Source organism: Melopsittacus undulatus, chromosome 11 (assembly GCF_012275295.1).
Source record: "Melopsittacus undulatus isolate bMelUnd1 chromosome 11, bMelUnd1.mat.Z, whole genome shotgun sequence".
NCBI lineage: Eukaryota > Metazoa > Chordata > Aves > Psittaciformes > Psittaculidae > Melopsittacus > Melopsittacus undulatus.
The window spans coordinates 9,937,926-9,955,121 of NC_047537.1; the positions used below are offsets into that span (position 1 = coordinate 9,937,926).

At 45.8% G+C, this 17,196-nt stretch overlaps 1 protein-coding gene across 1 annotated transcript in view; it reads right to left on the reverse strand.

The window, feature by feature from the left end:
* PNPLA7 (patatin like phospholipase domain containing 7) overlaps positions 1-17,196 on the reverse strand; it is a 124,412-nt gene that overhangs the window by 106,796 nt on the left and 420 nt on the right. Inside the window, exons 2-10 of the mRNA XM_034067558.1 lie at positions 16,618-16,652; positions 14,204-14,269; positions 13,752-13,839; positions 13,066-13,148; positions 9,972-10,060; positions 9,472-9,612; positions 6,999-7,158; positions 5,891-5,971; positions 79-207 (exon numbers count right to left, since the gene is read on the reverse strand). Coding sequence (XP_033923449.1) covers positions 79-207; positions 5,891-5,971; positions 6,999-7,158; positions 9,472-9,612; positions 9,972-10,060; positions 13,066-13,148; positions 13,752-13,839; positions 14,204-14,269; positions 16,618-16,652 — 872 coding nt within the window. The remainder of the gene's footprint in view (positions 1-78; positions 208-5,890; positions 5,972-6,998; positions 7,159-9,471; positions 9,613-9,971; positions 10,061-13,065; positions 13,149-13,751; positions 13,840-14,203; positions 14,270-16,617; positions 16,653-17,196) is intronic.

The following is a 17,196-nucleotide window of genomic DNA, read 5'->3' on the forward strand; positions in this document are numbered from 1 at the left end:
AACATGCCTTCCTTGTAACTTTGAAACTAGGGTGATTTCTGCCTCCTCCACCCCAACTCTACCTCACCCAGAGCTTACCTGTACCACTCGAACAAGAGTTTCAGGGTATTTCTGGAAGACATCTTGAAAGGCACTTGCTGGAAGCCGCAGTATGGTGGATGGGGTGGCTGCTCGGGCTGACACTGTTTTGTAGGGAGCAGGATGACCCTAAGGGAAAGTTCCAGGGATGCAAAGTTAATCCACTAATTATCAGACCCAATCATTCCCAATCACTGCCCATGTTTCTGCTCTGATGTCATGTATGCCTGACAGACATCCTCTGATCACAGAAAGCCTCAAGCTTGTGCTCCATGACCTGCAGGTGGTGTAATGAGGGCAGTGTGGTCAGGAGAATTCACAGCAGCAACTTCACTGGCATTGAACAGAGACAGGAGAGTAAGATCTACAAGGAGATGTATTTGTATCAGGTTCAGGTGAATGAGTCCATCAGCTCTGACACAGTTTCATTACAGACACAGACAGGTTTGGACTATTTCAACTTCAGCTATTCCAGACTTCAAAGAAAAGAAGTTTTCTTGGTTTTATTATCTGAACTGATGACCAAGCTGCTTGCTGCAGTAACAGTGACAGACTCACCCATCAGCAAAAATATAACAAAGTTACAGTATAATCACATACAAAATGGAATGAGACAAACAGCAGACAGACTTCCTGTGTTCTAAGATATATATATATATGTTTGTATCTTTGTGTATATATGTATATCTATCCATACGAAATATTCCAAATGACAAACAGCTCTTGATGTGAGATAAAATGAGTCCAGACCATCCTGAGTTGCTTCAAGAACAGATGGAGAAATAACAAACCAATGACAGACAAAACTGTAAGTGGGTACAACAGAGATCTTTTTTACCCTAGAAGGCAAAAATGTGCTTTAGGATTTTCCCTCTTGAATCAGAACAGAATTTAATAAAAACCTATCACCAAACACTTGGCTAAAGAACAGCACCCCTGCTAGCCCACTAGTAAATGCTGAAAACAGTATTCAAGTCATTAATTAATTTAGTAACACACAAAATATGGATTTATCCAATATTTCTAAGATAAAACCTCATGAAGGTTATCAAGGCTAAGTGCAAGGTCCTGCACCTGGCCTGGTGCAATCCTCAGCACAGAAACAGACTGAGAGATGAAAGAATGGAGCAGCCCTGAGAAGAATTTTGTGCTACTGAAGCATGAGAAGCTCCCAAGGAACCAGTTCAGTGTGCATGTGAGGCCAGAACCCCCCCATGTGCTGGACTGCACCCCCAGAGCGTGAGCAGCAGCTCAGGGAGGGGATCCTGCCCCTCTGCTGTGCTCTGGGGAGACCTGAGAGCAGCTCCAGTGCCTAAAGGGGCTGCAGGAAAGCTGGAGAGGGGCTTGGGACAAAGGCCTGTAGGGACAGGACAAGGGGAATGGCTTTAACCTGCCTGAGGGGAGACCGAGATGAGCTCTTAGGCAGAAGCTCTACAATCTACCACACCTGACTGTCAAGGTTTTCAGAATGGCCGAGGCACTCCATCTAGCAAAGAGGAGCATTTATCAGCCAAGTCTCAGCTCCACTGTTTGCCCAGGGCCTGTGAGACACCAAATATCCTTGAGGAAATATTTATATTTGGGAACTCAGCTGGTGGTTTGGAATAGCTGCTGCTTGGTCCCAGGGACTCCCTCAGATGTGAAGGTGCAGGGTTTAACTGTATTACCGGTTTTGGTTACTGTAAGACAGTATCAGTATCTAATTTATAGAGGGCAGATTGAGCTGAGCTCTTAGGCAGAAGCTCTTCCCTGGGAGGGTGCTGAGGCGCTGGCACAGGGTGCCCAGAGAAGCTGTGGCTGCCCCATCCCTGGCAGTGTTCAAGGCCAGGTTGGACACAGGGGCTTGGAGCAGCTGCTCCAGTGGAAGGGGTCCCTGCCCGTGGCAGGGGTTGGAGCTGGAGGAGCTTTAAGGTCCCTTCCAACACAAACCAGGCTGGGATCCTATGAAAAGGAGCCCTTCTGTGCTACAGACTAGGAGCTAAGGAAGAAATGGAGTATCTACTTCAACAGTCACCCTTCTTCAGAACCTTCTAAAGGTTCCTGAGCAGCAGAGGGCAAACACTAAACATACAGATGTTACACACTGATTACACACACACTAACTGCAAGTCTTCCAGAGCATCAGCCAACTGACCACCATCACTGCAAAAGAATTCCTGCCCAGAGAGCACAGCAAAACCAAACAGCATATGCTCTATTCAGCTGTCACCACTGTGGAAGCTGAAGCTCCAGCTCTGTCTGCTGCTCTGGAAGTCAGAATGAGGCAGATTCTAAAACTAAATTAAATTAATTGGAACCAATCTGTCAATTACCCAACTCCAGCTGCCCTGCCTATGAAACACAGGGTGCTATTCATAGCTTTCATTCCCGTGCTCCTGAGGGAGTTGAAACTTTTAACATCTCTGACCTCCAGTGCAGAGCTTCCAGGAGCCCTCAGAATCCTGAGCTCCTTTTCACTAAGTAAAGAAATTAACAAATGACATTCATGGGCTTTTGCTGAACCCAGACATAAATGCAACATTCCCCTTGTACAGCCCAGCTTAAAGCCTGGCTTTAGACAAAGTACTCATTTAGAATTCTCCTACACTCAAATATAAACAAAAATGTATGGATAGACCACTGTACCTGCCATTAAGTCAATTTCTTACCTATCTCTGCACTGAATACATGGCATTTTTACTATGTTTACATTCCACTGCCCTACAATCACACACTGAGTTTACAAGGAACAGGTAAGTTATAATCAGGAGTGAACTGGGGTTTTTTTCAACAGAGAACTTTATGTTCTCAACACAGGTAACTATTAGCTTCTATCTTGTTCTAAGAGCTGCAGAGTAATTGAGTATTGTAGGTGAGAAATGTCACAGCTAGAGGAGTAGCTGAATCCAGATGACAGCTAATCACAGACTCATAGAATGGTTTGGTTTGTGCTGGAAGAACCTTGAAGCTCATTAAGCTCCAACCCCTGCCACAGGCAGGGACCCCTTCCACTGGAGCAGCTTGCTCCAAGCCTCTGTGTCCAACCTGGCCTTGAACACTGCCAGGGATGGGGCAGTCACAGCTTCTCTGGGCACCCTGTGGCAGCACCTCAGCACCCTCACAGGGAAGAGCTAAGAGCCTAAGAGCTCATCTCAGTCTCCCCTCAGGCAGGTTCAAGCCATTCCCCTTGGCCCGGCCCTACAGGCCCTTGTCCCAAGCCCCTCTCCAGCTTTCCTGGAGTCCCTTCAGGCACTGGAGCTGCTCTCAGGTCTCCCCTTCAGGAGCCTTCTCTTGTCCAGGCTGCCCCAGCCCAGCTCTCTCAGCCTGGCTCCAGAGCAGAGCTGCTCCAGCCCTCACAGCATCTCCATGGCCTCCTCTGGACTCACTCCAACGGCTCTAAGTCCTTCTCATGGCCAAGTCCAAATGAATTTGGGTAAATAATCTGCTACAAGATACACAGAAAACTTGCTGTATTCTCCATATCCCCTTGCTTGGATTTCATCTTCCTCTGCTCCAAACTGCCATCCTCCACACTACACTAGCACAGCTTTAACCCAGGGTTCTTGCAGGAACCAGTCACTTCTTTATAACCTCATCCATCATGTCCACTGCATTTATACACACTCAAGCCCTGCAGGCTCACCTTTATCCAAGTAGGTTTTCAGCTTCTTTTAATTCTCAGACTTCCTTTTTTCCCCTCCTAAGTCACTGTCAACTGATCCATATTCCTCCCAGTCCCTTCTTTTTCATTCCAACTGCGCCACCTGCTCACAGTTTTCCAAATACCATCTGCATATGGAGGACAAAGAAGAGTAAACCCCAAAGCTCCAGCAATCAACAGCAAGCACTGTGTGTGCTCCTCCTCCAAGTCTTGAGCAAGCAGCATTTAGCTGGTCAGAATAACTGAGCCGTGCAGAACACATCTCATGTCACAGCTACTATCTTTATAGTTGGTGGATCTAAGGGGACTTTTCAATTTAAACAACTGGACCATCCCATCAGGAAAGTGCCTCTTGTGTGACTTTCTTCTAGATCCAACAAGAGGTCGCCACTTCTTGCAGCAACCTCCAATTTTCCTGCACATCTCTCAAACCAATAGGGTACCAGTGGTACAGCATATATTATAAAGTCAGCAAAGGACTCACAAATTCAGCTCAGACAACTGAAATCCTCTCGGATACATTTCTTTCTTCATGTCAGATCCACATGTTTGGTGGTTCAGTGGAACTTCATTAAAGTTCTGGTGCCCGCAGGTAGTTCTGAGACTCATTCACTAACCTGAATGCCACTGCCACGTCTCCTCTGCTCTGATCAATGCTACTTTCCCCTTGCCCATTTTCATACTACTCCCTATGCCTGAAGTCAGCAAAGAGCATAAGGAAGAGGGAAAACAGAAATAAAACAACCAGTTCACAAAGCTGGAAAACCAGACAGAGAGTTGTAAAAATAAATGAGAACAAGTTACATTAGCAAGAGGAACGGCAAAGGGTTTGTTCTGTACCCAGCTGCACACTGGTAACTCTTGGCAACACTTTCAATCATTCTGATTTTCTCATTTACCAGTGTTGCAACTAATGAGAGGAAAAAATGATAGAATGAGAATTACAAAAGCAAAACCAACATTAAGAAATCAAGCACAACATATAATGAATGGCAACCACACTCTGAAAAACCAAACCCACACGCCCCTGTTCTACCAGAAGGATTCCTTCTTGTTTATTCCAAAAGAATATAGGCAAAGAACCCCGCTGATATTGGTGCTCCTATATGATGGTCCTGCTCTTTGGAATATTGGCATTAAGAAAATTTACTGGTGAAGTAAAGGGCAAAGATACCTCTGAATCTGCTATTAATATGGATTTGACAGCAAGAGCCAGACTTGCACAGCCCAAATTATTCACATGCCATTGCTTTCTACAGAAGAAAATGTGACCAAGCTTTAAATTTGGTTCTCTTTCCATCGGTTTTGTGGAAATTATAGATACATTGAGATACACCTGCATCTAACAGTGGCAAAAAATACTCCACAGAACCATTAAAACTACTTACACAGAGAACAACAGCACCTTGCAATGCAAGGAGACAGCCAAGCACAAGAGAAACATGGTACAAGGTCAAACATGAACAATTTATTGATTACATTATTCTTACCCTCTCAACTACCAAAATCTCCCAAGGAAGCACTTTAAGTGCTTGTGTATTATCAAAGATGATTAATTCCCCACCTTCTATCCAGGTATTACTAAACAGATGCAGTGTGACAATTCCAGCATTGGAATTCCAACTGCAATAAAATCCACAGCAGTAATCTGTGCAATAAACACAACCCACCAGCCTCTAGCTTGTTGCCTTTTGAAGTGCACAGCCTTCAGAGGGGCACCAGCAGCATGAACATGGGAGGCAGAAATTGAACCCATCAGCTGGTGTCACAGTGTAATTACAGCAATAACAACTGACAGATTTATTCTCATTAGACTAAATAAATTCAATAAGTAACAAATCAGACAGTGCAAAAGCCTGGACTTGTGGCTCTAATCTGCTCCTCCTCCGACTGCTCTGTGACCTTGAGCAAATCAAATCATACCTCAGATTTCCAGCCATAGAATAGTAATTCCAATCCTACTGCTTATCAGAAATAGCCAGTGTTACACTGGCAGGCTACACATCCCACAACCAGCTTACACAGAGCTAAGCTTACAACTGGGGAGGACTGGGAGAAGGAGAAGAACTAGTCAAAGGAGTATTTTCCACTCTGCTCCTTTCCTGGTTATTCAGAGTCATCTCCCACCAAAGAGCTCTGTGACAAAGCAGCACTGCTTGGTCATGAACTTACCGTGATCACATCGAGAATGCTGAGAAGGCTGTGGACACTGTCTCCTGCCAGCACCTCCTTCACAACCACTTCTGTTCCATCCTGCAAGTGTAGCACAGAAGATCAGTGCAGGCTCAGAGCTGCACACCTGGCAGACAGGAAGCTGCTCAGTTTTTGAGCAGCCCTAGAAGAAACAGTCTCCCACTGCAACCTGGGTGTTTGCGTTCTCTCTGCTCTGGAAATGTGCTAATTCAAACCACCAAAGGTTTAAACCACCATTCTGAAAGTGATAAATTAAAAGAAATTAAAAGCCAATTTGTTCCAAGGGATATGTGACCTGCTTGTGTTTGCTATGGAAGAACTACTTTAAAACACCTCCCTTCACTCTGAGACAGAATCATCTCCCTTTATTCAAGGGGTTACATGTCAAGAGGGATGACATGCCAATGTTCTCCACAAAACAAAGAACAGCAAAATGCAAAACTGCAGAAATCATGAAATGTTGTATAATTTACTAAGACAAACCCCTGTATTTTCAGCCACCAAAAAACTTCTTAAGTTGAAGCTAAACTCAAAGTTCAGTCAAGAAGTCATCCCATCTAAATTGGCAGAAGGGGTGGCAAGGGCTGCCACACAGCATTTCAATACTCATCCACAAAACAAGCCATCATTTCTTTTCCATGCTTACCCAAAAGTGAATTCTGGATGTTCCCCCTCCCAGGCAACCCTGCTACTACCACAGCAGAGTTATGGCATAGGGTGTACTCAGGTTCTTCTGCTCTGGATACCAAACTGGTCTGTACAGCTACCAGCCAAGAGCAGAATGTTTTCAACAGCACTCAGAACCTATCTTGCACCCTGCCTTCCCTCAGTAACTATGCAGCCAGAGCTCATGAGAACATTTCAGAATGCCTGGTCAGCACTGGGCTTTATTCTCTTAAGACATTGGGCACCATACCTAAAAACCTTGATCTTTACAAACACCATAGCTCTGAAGTAGTTTGAGGCAATCCTTTCTAAATCATGATGATTCAAATGTCTAAGTTTAATCAATGCTTAATGATTCATGCTGGCTTGCATGCTCTGCCAAGTGATTTATCTCAAGAACCACAGACCAGTTTGTTCTTACACTCTCCTGAATGCAGACTTCCAGCTTGCCATCCTGCACAACGTAGATGCTGTTATCCGGCTGCCCAGGGCGGAAGATGTATTCACCTTCATGCAGCTGCACAAAGACCATGTGCTTGCACAGTTCCAGGAAAAGAGGCTTCTCAAAGTGGCCAAGGACCCTGTGGGGAAGAAAAGGCCAAGGGACACCTAAAATTAACATTGATCTTGGAAAATCCTTCCTATATTAGCAGAGCCCCTTGCACGAACAGCAGAGGAACCCCCGAGCTGGTTGTGGCATGGCAAGAAGAGCAGGACTCCTCAACACAAGTGCAGAGCACTGTAAAACACTGGAGCTCCTTTTTTGAGTAGCTCCCCAAGCAACACTAGCAGGCTCCAAAGGAAGTACATCCCATCTTCCTCAAGCCAACAGCAGCTTTGGAAGGGGGAGAAATATAAAAGCCTGCAAGATTCAAACACTGCTCAAGAAGTTACCCCATGGAGCTTTCCCTTTCAGTACAGCTCCCTGCCCACAAACCAGAACATGAGGAATACTGAAAAAAGGGGAAAATTCCTGTCATCTGCATGCACTTGTAAGTCTAGAATATTCCATCTCCTGCCAGTAAAGTGCAATGGGGCTCTTCTGACACTGCAACTACCCATTTGCTACCAGGCAGACAGAAATGAGCATCTTAAAGCTGATCAGCACAGCACCAGACGGACCCTCTCATGGCCCCATGATCTCACATTTAACAGGCTCATAGAATCATAGAATAGTTAGGGTTGGAAAGGACCTTAAGATCATCCAGTTCCAACCCCCCTGCCATGGGCAGGGACACCTCACACTAAACAATGGCACCCAAGGCTTCATCCAACCTGGCCTTGAACACTGCCAGGGATGGAGCATTCACAACCTCCCTGGGCAACCCATTCCAGTACCTCACCACCCTGACAGTATAAAATTTCTTCCTTATATCCAATCTAAACCTCCCCTGTTTAAGTTTTAACCTGTTACCCCTTGCCCTGTCACAACAGTACCTAATGAAGAGTCCCTCCCCAGCATCCCTATAGGCCCCTTTCAGATACTGGAAGGCTGCTATGAGGTCTCCAGGCAGCTTCTCTGGAGATGCTCCAGCCCCTGATCATCCTCGTGCCCTCCTCTGGACTTGTTCCAACAGTTTTGTTGAGGACACCAGAACTGCACACAGTGCTCCAAGTGAGGTCTCACAAGAGCAGAGCAGAGGGGCAGGATCACCTCCTTTGACCTGCTGGTCATGCTTCTTTTGATGCAGCCCAGAATACGGTTGGGTTTCTGGGCTGCAAGCACACACTGAAGCCAGTTCACGTTCATTTTCTCATCGACCAACACCCCCAAGTCCTTCTCTACAGGGCTGCTCTGAATCTCTTCTCTGCCCAACCTGTAGCTGTGCCTGGGATTGCTCCAACCCAAGTGTAGGACCTTGCACTTGGCATGGTTAGACTTCATGAGGTTGGCATCAGCCCACCTCACAAGCATGTCAAGGTCCCTCTGGATGGCATTCCTTCCCTCCAGCGTATCAAAAGAACCACACAGCTTGGTGTCATCGGCAAACTTGCTGAGGGCACACTCAATCCCACTGTTCATGTAACTGACAATCAAATTCTATTGTAACATTAATTAGTCACAGGAGGTCAGAAATCCACAGCAGAAAGTTCAGGTGACTTAAACAGCTGCTCTAATAGAGCGTGTTTGACCTTCAGGACTAAACTGTATTATAACTGGGAGAGAAATATGCATGCACAAACAAAAACAAAATTACAGATCAGATCTCATCCTCTTTGTTGGGTCAGCAAATTTAACCCCTTGCTGAACAGGCACAAAGCCCATCCCTTATCTCAACCCACCAAAGAACTGTGGAGATTAAGTTAACTTTGATTCCACTTGCACTTTTTAGCCCAAGAAGGGAAAATTCTGCAGTTTATGGAGTTGTCAATATGGGATCCAATTAACATTTACCAATTTTTGTGTTTTCTGTACCAAAAAATTAGCTGATATAGTATAAATGGGATTTTTTTTAAATGCACTAACAGGAATCTGCTCATATTAGAATAGCTTTAATATCACTATCCTGAATTCAGGCCACTAATCCATGTCCTTTTAGTTTTTTAAATGCACACAAAGATTTCCCTACAATTTTTAGAGACTGAGATGTCATCCCTGGCAGTGTTCAAGGCCAGGGTGGACAGGGCTTAGAGCAAGCTGCTCCAGTGGAAGGTGTCCCTGCCCGTGGCAGGGGTTGGAACTGGATGAGCTTTAAGGTCCCTTTCAACACAAACCAGGCTGGGACTCCATGGTTTATTCTTTCCTCGTGCTCAGAGGAATTTTCAGTCAACTACTTAAAGGTTCTGACTATGCAGTGATAAAATTTAAGACTTGACGCAAGCTGCCAAATACTCAGATCACCTGAACGTCCAACAAACCCCACATCCAAACTTGTCTTCCCATTTAATGTTACCTGACATTTTTAAGCATGTATAGGACTTCAGAGGGCAAATTGGAATTCTTGACATCAAACTCTGTCAGATCTGCCTCTAGCAAAGAGGGAGGCGGTTCTTTGGGCTGCAGAGTTGGACATTCCTTCTTAATCCGCAGAATCCTGCAGAGAAAAACACAAGTGAGGAAGTTCAAGAACTCCTTCATTTGTCTTAAGCATGAGCTTTACACTGCCACCACAGGTGGGTGCAATACTAGAGCACACTGTGTTTAAAAACAACCACTATCAACCAGATAAAACAGGGGTGTTCCACCCTCCTGCCCTCCTTCAGCAAAATCAGAGGCTGGTGCAGACGCAAACCACTCTGTGTCAGCAAAATTTCCCAGGAAAGTGCCAGGCTGTGAAAAAACAGCAGCTATGGAGAAGTGTGATGCCTGGGATAGGTTCCACACACCACAAAGAACAAACCCCAAAACCAGCCTCCATGACATGAATAATCTCCTTCCCAAAGGCCCAAGTACCTTTTAGCCAAAAATATCACTTTGGCACGCTTCCGCATCCGCTGGCGAGGCACAGTGTTCCCAACCAGGGAGTTTGGAAGGGTTGTAACCTAGGGGGAAATAATGACAACAAAATCACTCATTAAAAACTGAAACACGAACACATTATCCCAATCTCCAAAGTCTCCAGCTCTCATACCAAGTCGTTAGACCATGAGCAGAGTGAAGCACTCATGTGAGACCCCAGAGGACTGGAACAACAACGATTCCACTATCAGTTTCCTTCCAGAAAATGAGTTTAGTAAGTGACTAGTACAGTGGTAATGGAAGCTAGAACTGAGTAAGAACTACAGGGTTCTTACTCAGAAACACTCAATATCAGGCAGCCAAGTGAGATGTAAAGCACTGATGCTCCCATGGCAGCCTGGGATACTCCCAAACTGGGGCCTGGTTCATGTTTGAGCTGGATACCAGCAGCATTCAGACTTGCCAGCAACGCGTTCACTCGGTTTTAACGGTGACAACCTGCCGCCTGCTGGAGAAATGCAACAACTGCAAGAGCAGGAAAACCCCTCCTGAGTTACCTTTAAAACATTCTCTGTTTGTTTCTCTAAGAGTTGAACCCCAGGAAGAAGTTTCTCTCACAAAAACAACCTGAAATTTGGAAGCTCTTTGGTGGATTTTTGTGAGGTTTTTTTTTGTTTAAGTAAAACCTTGTTACTTTACCAAAACTCCATGAAGTATAAGCATCAGGGGTTAGTTTGTTATAGTCTACATCTTATTCAGGAATAACAGCAAAAAGCAAGGTCTAAAACTCCAAACCAAACACTAACTGAAATCATTTACCATGGGGAATTCTAAAGGTTCTTTACTTCCTGTGTTCCATAGGAACAGCTGTGTTGAAGAACATTAAAATCACTGCCAAGACACACAACTTCCTTTCTACTGCGGGTTTTTTTAGCTAAATTCTATGCAAAGACTGCTCTGCAAAGCAAAAGCAAGGCTCAGGAGTAACCTCCTCCCTCCACAACAAAACAGAGCTCCAGAACTGGGCATTAAACCCAGCACAATGTCTAATTAAGCCCAAGCATCTGAATTCACTCCAGCACAGACCAGCAGGATGGAGGCAGAGGGCTGCAGTGTTCCTCAACAAGCAGGGACTAACAAAGCCAGCTTACTTACCTGCACCTTGTTTTAACACAGATATTGGGTTTAGGTGCCCCAGGAACATAGGAGCACACACACATTCAAGCATGTCACCCTACAGGGCACAGCTCAGATCCCTCAGTCATGCTCTGTGTTCCCAAAGGGGGCCAGTCCAATTCCTGCCTCCCAGCTCCCCCTGGAAGCCCACCAGACCCACACCCTGGTTCTGGCTCTATAATAGGGATGGCAGAGAGCACTTAGCCAGGATTAAGCAGCCTTTCCCCTTCACTATCTGTACCCATCATCATTCAACAGATGACTACAAGCGTTCAACAACCATCTGGCACTCTGAAAAGGGGTCTGGGTTCCCACCCGAGTAACAGGCAGCTTCCCAAAGACAGGAGTTAACAGTAGAATCTTATATACTAAAACTGCACATGGAGGTCCACAGAGCCACTACATAGATTTTGGTATGGGAAGTGTTAAGTAAGAAAGTCACCTCAGCCTCCAGGACCTACTGCAAGCTTGTCAACACCACCAAACAAAACCACTGCACTAACACAGCCCCTCCTGATCCTGCTGAAAAGATGAGCTCTTTTGACCACAGTGGTACTGTCAGTTAGGAAAATAAACGAATCTCACATTCTATATACACTATGTAGAACTATATAATGTTTGGGGTTGGAAGAGACCTTAAAGCTCATCCAGTTCCTACCCCCTGGCCACAGGCAGGGACACCTTCCACTGAAGCAGCTTGCTCCAAGCCCCTGTGTCCAACCTGGCCTTGAACACTGCCAGGGATGGGGCAGCCACAGCTTCTCTGGGCACCCTGTGCCAGCACCTCAACATCCTCACAGGGAAGAGCTTCTGCCTAAGAGCTCATCTCAGTCTCCCCTCTGGCACGTTAAAGCCATTCCCCTTGTCTTGTCCCAACAGGCCCCCGTGCAAAGCCCCTCTCCAGGTTTCTTGTAGCCCTTTTAGGCACTGGAAGAGTCTTCTCCAGCAGCTTCAAAGGAAACATCTTGAGGAGAAAGACAGGAATATTAATCTCCTCAGACAACTGGAACTGGTGCTGAACACCCAGCACACCCACTGACAGTAACCTAATCCTCTAATGGAAATGGCTCTCTGCAGGTTTCCTCAATTCACCTTGCAACAATTTCCCAGGAAGAGCCACTTGCAAAAATAAAAGTAAAAAAACAAAGAAATAAATAAAAGGTGCAGTTCATATCAAACAGGCAGCCATGGCCTCGAAGGACTTAACCAGCTGATGCCGAAAGATTCCCAACTGATGGAAAATTCTTGATGAGACCTTTCAGAATAATGGGACAGGAATTACATCAGGACAGGAACCTGAGGGCATAGGTGGGATTCCCTGGGACAATCCAAGGCAAAGACTCCAACCTTGGGATAAACCCTTCTTGAAGGGTCTCTAATGAGACAGTTTGACAAGTCCTGTTTGCAGGTGAGTACAGCACACAAGAGCTTAGTGAAGTGCTTGTGCTCTTCCCAACCAGGCTGCAGAATGTAGATACAAGTATCTGCTCTGCAGACTCAGCTGGAAGAGGTGTCAGCTTGGAAAGCAAAGGCAGTACTGGAAGTCATTATCTGAAAAGAACAATCCTGAATACAGGCACTGAGTACCTTGATTGAAATCTTGAATACTGAGAAGAACGGATTAAACATTCACCAAATCCACAGAGAAGTCAGACAGTCACTAATTTACTACTACCTTCACTGTTGCAGATATTCTTGAAAGGGAAGGCCTGGCCAGGAGCAGAAGCCATCACTGTTCCACCAGAGCTTGTCAGAATTACAGGAGTCTTGAAACATCCCGCAAAATCCAATAAAATTTTATATGTTGAAGGCCATGAGCCAGGGTAAGGAAGTGAAGAGCTGCAAAGTCCACAGCACCTCCCAGACTGGATTTTAACCTTTACTTCCCTCCCCCCATGCCAGAGGCACTCACCTTCCTCATGATCTTCCGCCCATAGAACATCACCTTGTCCCGCTTGCGGAATCGGTACTGAGGCACCTGAGGCTGAGGTTGTTCTGAAACACACAAGTACCACAGAGATCACCACCACCACACTGAAGGGAAGGACACTGAGCACAGGTTGTTAACTGCTATATAACACACACTGTAACAGCCATGGCCCCTGTTTGCTAAAAGCAGCAAGCTTTGGAATGTAAACCAACACAAGATACCTCATTACCCAGCTCTGGTTAGCCAAGGCAGAATAGGGAAGAGCTGGCTTCAGGCTCTACCTAATTCACCAGGGGAGAGAAAAAAGCTCTCTCCATGGATACAAGGCTCAGGTAATTTTAATCTCACACGGGAAACCTCTAATTCACCCACTTCTCATTACCGTGACACTGAAATCATAGCAGGGTTGAGATTCTTTTCATGATTTGCAACTGATACTAAAGATATCACACAGCAGAGAAATAAAACCCTGCAGCGTCCTGCACATGACAGGAATTCTACGTTCAGACCTCTGTGAGTGAATCAACACAAGTTCTTCACCATTTTAAAGCTGTCATCCTGCCAGAACCACAACCTTCATAGCTAACATCTACCATGTGTTGTTATAAACACACTGAAGGTAGCAGAGAAAACTGTGTTTAAAACACACACAGTCATTAAGTACTTACTAGATTGTCTCACTCTTCTGTAAAAGAGAAACACCACAACTGCAATGAGTAGTAATGCGACTGCAACTCCAATTGCAATTCCAGTCAGCTGTGAGAGGAATTTAGCAGGGAAACAAGTCAGTAACTTCTAATGTTGAGAATTATTAAGTACTTTGTAGAGGCCTGGAGCACACTGAGCTCAGTAAGATGTCTACAAGTCAAGTACATTCATAAATAGTTAATTCACTCATAAGCTCACAAATGAGATATTCAGCATATTTTCCCCAGAGATCTGTGATCAACTCCATGTGCATGAGATGAAACAACCGGAATAACTCCTGCCTCATGCACAGCAACAGCAAAGAAACAAACACTCAGACTTTGGCTGTGACTTACTAGAACTCCTACACCTCACACGAAGCTATCCCCTAGTTTTGCACAGTCTTCCCCCAGCTGATGGAAGCTGCACTTACCATAGTGGTTTGTATCCTGTCTTCCACAAACCGGAGAATCCGTGTCCCACCAGCTGGCAGCACAGCCTGGTGATGAAAGGAAGGTGAGATTAGTCTCCCATTAGCAAAAAACCTCTGTAAAAGCATCTCAGCACCTGGCCTGCTGCATACAACACAATTTGATTGTATTTCGCAACATCTTTCTTTAATCTACAGCCCACTTTGCCACCACAGGACAAGGGAGAGGGGTCATCAGTGGAGCATCAGTTCAACGCATTCCTAAGCATCCTAAGCCAGGATCAGACAGCGAGGGGATAACATTTTCTGGTGATCCTATCTTACTTGAAGTAACAAGGATGAGAACTGAATGTGAAGGGCTTAATGAGACTGAGAAAACAAGTCATAAAGCAGCATAAAAAGAAATCAAGCACATGGGAACAAGCTCTAACTGCAGGTACAGTGTCCTGGGACTCTGCCGACCATTTTGATCAGGAAAAAAGCTGGCAGTTAAAATAAGCTCACAAATGCCAGCTCAAAACTTACCAGAATGGGGAGAAGTGGGGGAACAAACCAAATATTAGGAACAAGCAGGAAACGGAGTACAAGGACAAATACATCCCCCTGTAAGTCTTCAACCTTACAAGGATCTGAATTTACAGGCAGCTCTAGGCCCAGTGTTTGCCCTCAGCTCCCAAGATGACCTCCTCGTTCAGCTTTGTCACCAAGAGGAAACTGAAATGCACACCAGGAGCCATCAAACTAGTCTTGCTCATGGAATTCATTCTAGTTCTACAGCATAAATAAACTCCTGCCTAAGCAGCGAACTCAAACAGAGCAGCTTGTCATCTCAGGCTGCTTTTAACAGGGCATATCAACAAGTTGTCTTCCCAGCATGAGTCAAACTAACTCTACCACCACACTTGTCAGACTATTATTAGTGGGATTGTAGTGGAAAGTCACATGAATTTGAAAAAAAAAAAAACAAATGAAAAGCTGAAAACTTGTTAGCAACAAATCCAACACATGCTGGTAAAATGTTCTTGGTGTGTCTGTGGTGGTCACTGCATTGATTTCCCCTTGACAGTGTCAGCTCAGTTCAGCTACTGTGCAGGCCTGTGGGGTCTCAAATAACAGCAACCATAGTAGTTGCCAGCTGACAGTCACATTGCTGCTGTCAGGAGAAGAAACAAATCCATGAGCAAAAGAATAAACCACGTACACACACAGCTGGAGCCCTCATGCCTCAGTGCAGAAAAGCTACAAGGGAAAGAGGAAATTCACACCTCCAAGAAAAATCAAGAGGTTCTTGCAAGGTTCCCCATGAACACCAGTGAAGATATGGTATTTCCCCTCCATGCCCAGTGGTGTGTCCTCTCAAGCACTGACAATCCTCCAGGAAAAACAGACCAAGGAAGCAAACAGGTTGCACCCGTACAGATACTTGAGACACGTCAACAGCTACCAGTACAGGACAGCATTTCAGAGAAGTATGAGGTGGTGGTGGAGTCACCAGCTCTGCAGGGCCACCTGAGAGCTCAAGCCTGCAGGACCTCTCATAGGAGGGCTCTAGCAGCAGTCTAGAGGTTCCTCTGTGTCTTACACAAGAGTATTCAATACCTAAAGGGGCTACAAGAAACCTGGAGAGGGGCTTTGGACAAGGGCCTGTTGTGACAGGCCAAGGGGAATGACTTGAACCTGCCAGAACAGGGGAGACTAAGATGAGCTCTTAGGCAGAAGCTCTTCCCTGGGAGGGTGCTGAGGCGCTGGCACAGGGTGCCCAGAGAAGCTGTGGCTGCCCCATCCCTGGCAGTGTTCAAGGCCAGGTTGGACACAGGGGCTTGCACAAAAGCTCAGCTCTCTCTGCAGGTCACACATGACTCCACTCGCTCACAGCTTGACTACAGGTACTGGATTTTCCCAGAACGCTTCTGAGCAGTGTGCAGGTGGGTTGTGTGCCGGTTTTGGTTGTGGAAAGAATTATTTCCTATTGTGGGCCTTGCCCTTCATCGCTGTGACAAGCACCACAGGCCTTGCTGGACTATGAGGTTTGTATTTATAAGCAAGAACAAACTCACGAAGAGCTAGTGGCCAAAGAACACCACATTTTGCTGTCCTTAGGCTAAAAAACATATTGTTGAAGCAAAAGGCACTTCAATCAGATCATCACACTAACAGCTGGGAACATGAAGCAGATTTTGAGTGGTTTGCAGTAAAAACATGTTAAAATTAAAAATAAAATACTAAAAAAGCACACACAAATTGGACTAATACTGAAGTTTTTGGGAAAAAAAATCTTGTAGGAAAGGTATTTACAAAGTAAAGGCAGCTAAAGACATTACACAAATGTTATCAGATTTAGCACAGCAGCTTTCAGCTTCTGCAGACAACAACGAGGAAATGAAAACATCCAAAATCAACAACAAAGCATATCGTACCTCAAGGCTGGTGCTGTTGCTATCTTCATCCATGTCTGGAGATAGGGCAGAAGCACAAATGAAAACAAGACAAGAGCCAGTTAAGAGATGGCCTCACTCCAACCCAAACTCTTCTAACTCCACAACACGAAGCATCATCAGAACAGGTCTTCCTGTCCGGCAGAAGCAGCCAAGTCAGGGGAAGCTGGGTGTTCTACTGCTTTGGCCCGTTTCCTCCGAGTTGAGCAACAGAACCCAGCACCCTTTCGACAAGAGGCTCTGCTACCGGCACCAACAATCCAAGTTCTCTGGGCAGCGTCTGATGGGGCTTGGCTCTGCTGTGCCTCAGCTCTCCTCAGTGGAGCACTCCCCCTGAAACTCCCCAAGTGCTGGGAGCACCCATGGGAGCAGGGCCCCGGTGCCTGCACCCGCGGAGCCACCACAGGGATCGGTGTCTGTGAGGAACAGAACATTGCCCCATCCCTGGCAATGTTCAAGACCAGCTTGGACACAGGGGCTTGGAGCAAGCTGCTCCAGGGGAAGGGGTCCCTGCCCGTGGCAGCGGTTGGAGCTGGAGGAGCTTTAAGGTCCCTTCCAACA